The 3,695-nt window shown below is 52.1% G+C and overlaps 1 protein-coding gene across 1 annotated transcript; it reads left to right on the forward strand.

The window, feature by feature from the left end:
• Positions 1-394: 394 nt before the first annotated feature.
• LOC121659749 (tetraspanin-7-like) lies at positions 395-3,131 on the forward strand. The gene has a single exon (XM_042018227.1). The coding sequence runs from the start codon at positions 532-534 to the stop codon at positions 1,246-1,248; it is 717 nt and encodes a 238-aa protein (XP_041874161.1). The 5' UTR covers positions 395-531; the 3' UTR covers positions 1,249-3,131.
• Positions 3,132-3,695: the final 564 nt, after the last annotated feature.

Consider the following 3,695-nt stretch of genomic DNA (forward strand, 5'->3'; position numbering starts at 1 on the left):
AATAAAACCAAAAGCTCTCGTTATGCATCCTGTAGGTTATCTGTGTGTTGTTTAAGTATTACTCCTAGTAGTTATAGAAGTTTAGTCCCTTGCCCAGGGTAAAGCTGGGCTGCAGCACATGCCATTAAAAGTTAATATCGAGTTTTCCTCTTACAGAATGTTTTCCTCTGTCCGCAGTGCCGCGGGCAGAGGGAGCTGCCAGTCGCACCCCGTTTACTTCGCCCGGGGAGACGAGGGCGGAGCCAGGGGACCGCGCCCGGCGGCCGCTCGCTGGGGCCGGCTCGTCCCGCCCGCGCCGAGCCCCGCAGCGCAGCCCAGCGCCGCCGGCCCGCCCCGGGCCGCGCCCTCAAAAAGGACACGGGGCGGAGGAGCGGCGCGACTCACACCGGCTGCCGTGGGGAGGCTGCGCCGGGCCCGCACAGACCCCCGCACCTCGAACACCGCCGAGGGGCCCGTGCTCCGCACCGCCCGGCAGCACCGACGGCCGCGGGAGTCCCTCACCGTGACCGCCACCGCCCTCCCGAGGGCACCATGACCCTGCTCAAGCTGTCCCTCATGGCCTTCAGCTTCGTCTTCTGGGCAGCGGGGCTGACCATGCTCATCATCGGCCTCTGGGCCAAGGTGTCTCTGGGCGGTTACTTGGCGCTGTCGGCCAGCGACTACCCCAGCGCCCCCGCCATCCTCTTGGCCACCGGCGTCGCTGTCATCATCTGGGGCTTCCTGGGATGCTTCGGTGCCGCCACGGAGCACCGGGGACTCCTGCGCGCCTACAGCGCCTTCCTGGCGGCCGTGCTGGCGGCCGGGCTGGCGGCCGGGCTCTCGGCGCTCCTGTACCGCCAGACCCTGGCGCAGGGCTTCCAGGAGGGGCTGCGCCAGGCGCTGCTGGCGTACGGGGAGGACGACGGGGTGGCGGACGCCCTGGACGCGCTGCAGCGCGCCTTGTCCTGCTGCGGTGTGGAGAGCTACCGCGACTGGCTCGCCTCGCCCTGGGGGCTGGAGCAGAATGGCTCGGTGCCTCTCAGCTGCTGCCGGGCTCGCCGCGGCTGCCAGCGCAGCCCGCCCGACGCGCGCAGGCTGCACCGCGACGGCTGCTTCGGCAGGGTGTCCGCCTTCGTCGGCAGCAACATGTTTTATGTTGCCACCGCTGCCCTGGGGCTGGCACTGCTGCAGCTCATCGGCATTGTGCTGGCCTGCCTGCTGGCTGCCCGCGTCCCTGCCCACCTGCTGGGCATCACCACTCCTCGCTGAGATCCCCCCACTCCTGCCCCTTGTCCCCTCCAACTCCCTTCTTTCCCATAGAACTGAGTACACCCCACTGGGAAAACGCTTCCTTCACATTCACCATTTCCACTGGAGCATCCTCCTCCAGGCTCCATTCCTCTGGAGTCTGTGTCAGGCGTTTCAATGCTATGAGCATCTCCAGAGTCCCTCAGAAGGGAAGGTGCCTCCTGGCCTGGCCATGTGTCCTGCAGGGCAGCAGGTCCCCACTGGAACCTCTGGTCCACGTCTGCAGGGAGGGGTGGCAGCATGGACAGACATCACTCTCTGAGGCAGCAGGGACAACTGAGGCAAGGCTGACCGGTTTTCTGGGTGGTGTTAACACCAAAGCACTGAAATATGGACCAGGAAAGAGGAGAGGGTCTAGGAGAGCAAGAGAGGTGTCTCTCGACATTACACCATGCGAGTATTCTTCTGATACTGGAAAATTAATTTACTGGAGAATTGCTGGAGTGCATGAGGGGCAGGCCTGGTCCAGGGACACCCAGGTAGCCATGCCAGCAGCTGACGCTGGGAACTGCTTGAGGGGACTGTCCAGCGCCGTGCATCCCATTGCCGCCAAGATATACTACCTTCGGTGTGAGTGTATTCAAGCTGTCCGGCTGCTACGGGTGCTTTTTCAGCTGTGGTTTTTCCAATGCCGATTTCTATCTAGAGGTGGAGCTGCAGCTCTAAGTGTTACTCCCTCCTTCGGGATATGCATGTCTTCTTAGCCAGTGTGTTGCTGGTTATATCCTTGCAGGGCTGAAAAGACCTAAAACCGGGGTCCCTGTCGTGCAAGAAGATGGCAAAAGCTGTAGGATCCGAACTGATAAGGGGTGGCAAGAGGAGGGAAGGGTTCATTGCCCTTCAGAAGTTTGCTTTGGACTTTTACTGTTAACATCAGGATGAATGGAACAGACTGACTGTTTTATGGAGGGGTTTCTGAAAAACAGCCCTCAGACTCTGACATTTTTCCTTTCTCAAAGGATCTGTCTCTGAAGTGTGCCCCACCTACAATTTTGGAGCCAGATCTGTGTACAACCTGAGAGTAAATGGAGAACCCCCAAGATTTGCTGTGTAGCCCTGGGTATATTCAGGTCAGACAGCAATATAAATTTACAGGATTTTGGGGTTTTTTTTGCAACAGATGTGGGTTTGCATTTGGAGTTTGAGTAAAAGCAAGCCGTGCACTTCAGAGGCTCCTGAACTTTCGGAGCTTCACTCCTGCTTCTTTCCACTTCCTTAAAACCTGTGAACTCTACTTTTATGTATTTCTCTGCCTTGCAGCACACAGGCATGCCCACCTTACGCATCAAACTGGGGAGGAACAATTTCAGAAAAGAATCAAAGAACCACAAAGGAACTCCAGGACATGGCATCTCTTAGGAACGTGACTAGCAAAGCTGTGGAGAATGGTCAAATGAGTGAAGAAGATGACTGGTAGCTTCATGGGAGGAGTGGGGTAACCTTGGGAGAAAGGGGATTAGCAGTGTCTCTTTTTTTCAGGTATTAGGTGGCTATTTAGCTATGATAATCATGTTTCAGGTGAAGAGAGCAGTGTGAACAGTCTTCTCTGTCATTTCAGTATTCATCTGCATAGGTGAACCCTGGAAACATATTAGGAATCTCTCTTTATAGAGAAAACAGAGCTTTATTTTTTAGGGCTGATGTTTATTATTTTACAAAATATATTTTTTATTTTTGCTTTTAAATGTCCCTGTATTTTTTTTAGTTACGCAATAGTGGAATGCCTGTTATTTTCTGGAAGTCAACATTATGTTGTACAATTTTAACAATGGGCAGAAAGTACAGTTTGTATGGTAAATGGTACTTGAGAAATAAAGTTTAGCAAGTGCTAAGAGCAAAACAGGTCACTGTTTCAACTCAAACAGAGTATTTGCATTGCTGTATGTCTTCACAAGGTGCAACTAAGTGCAAATGAAATGAAGTGTACATTGGAATGTAGATACAGAAGCATGTTGTGGGGTTTTTTAATTATTATTCAGAAGATCCATTATAGACGCAATAAAACAGGCATTGTGTAGAAAGTGTGGGAAAGGAACATGGAATTGCACTGGGTTTATAAAAAGATCTTTATTGGAGTTAATAGGCTCTGAAAATTTACAAGAATATGACATTGCTCTATTTTTTACTACACTGATGACTAAAATTATTTCTGATTTTGACCCTTTTTGCTTTATATGACACAGTAGTTGGTCAGAATGAAGTACTCTGTTAAAACACATTCAAGCATAATGTAGATACACACTTCAGTGAATTTGTTCTGGTTTTAAGTTGCTAAGAACATCAAAATAGGAATAAGAGCAAGTTTGAAACATACCAGTGTATGTTTGTACGGTGGTTGAGTCTGAATCTGAGGACATCAACTGAAGGTAACGAATAATTAAAAATGTAAACCATCACTCTTCACTCTT

The sequence above is a fragment of the Corvus kubaryi genome, unplaced genomic scaffold, assembly GCF_017639235.1.
Source record: "Corvus kubaryi isolate FWS band 111438036 unplaced genomic scaffold, C.kubaryi_AGA036_p1.0 137, whole genome shotgun sequence".
Lineage (NCBI taxonomy): Eukaryota > Metazoa > Chordata > Aves > Passeriformes > Corvidae > Corvus > Corvus kubaryi.

Excerpts from the sequence above, each read along its gene's own strand:
- LOC121659749 (XM_042018227.1), top strand. The coding sequence starts at position 532 with ATGACCCTGCTCAAGCTGTCCCTCATGGCCTTCAGCTTCGTCTTCTGG.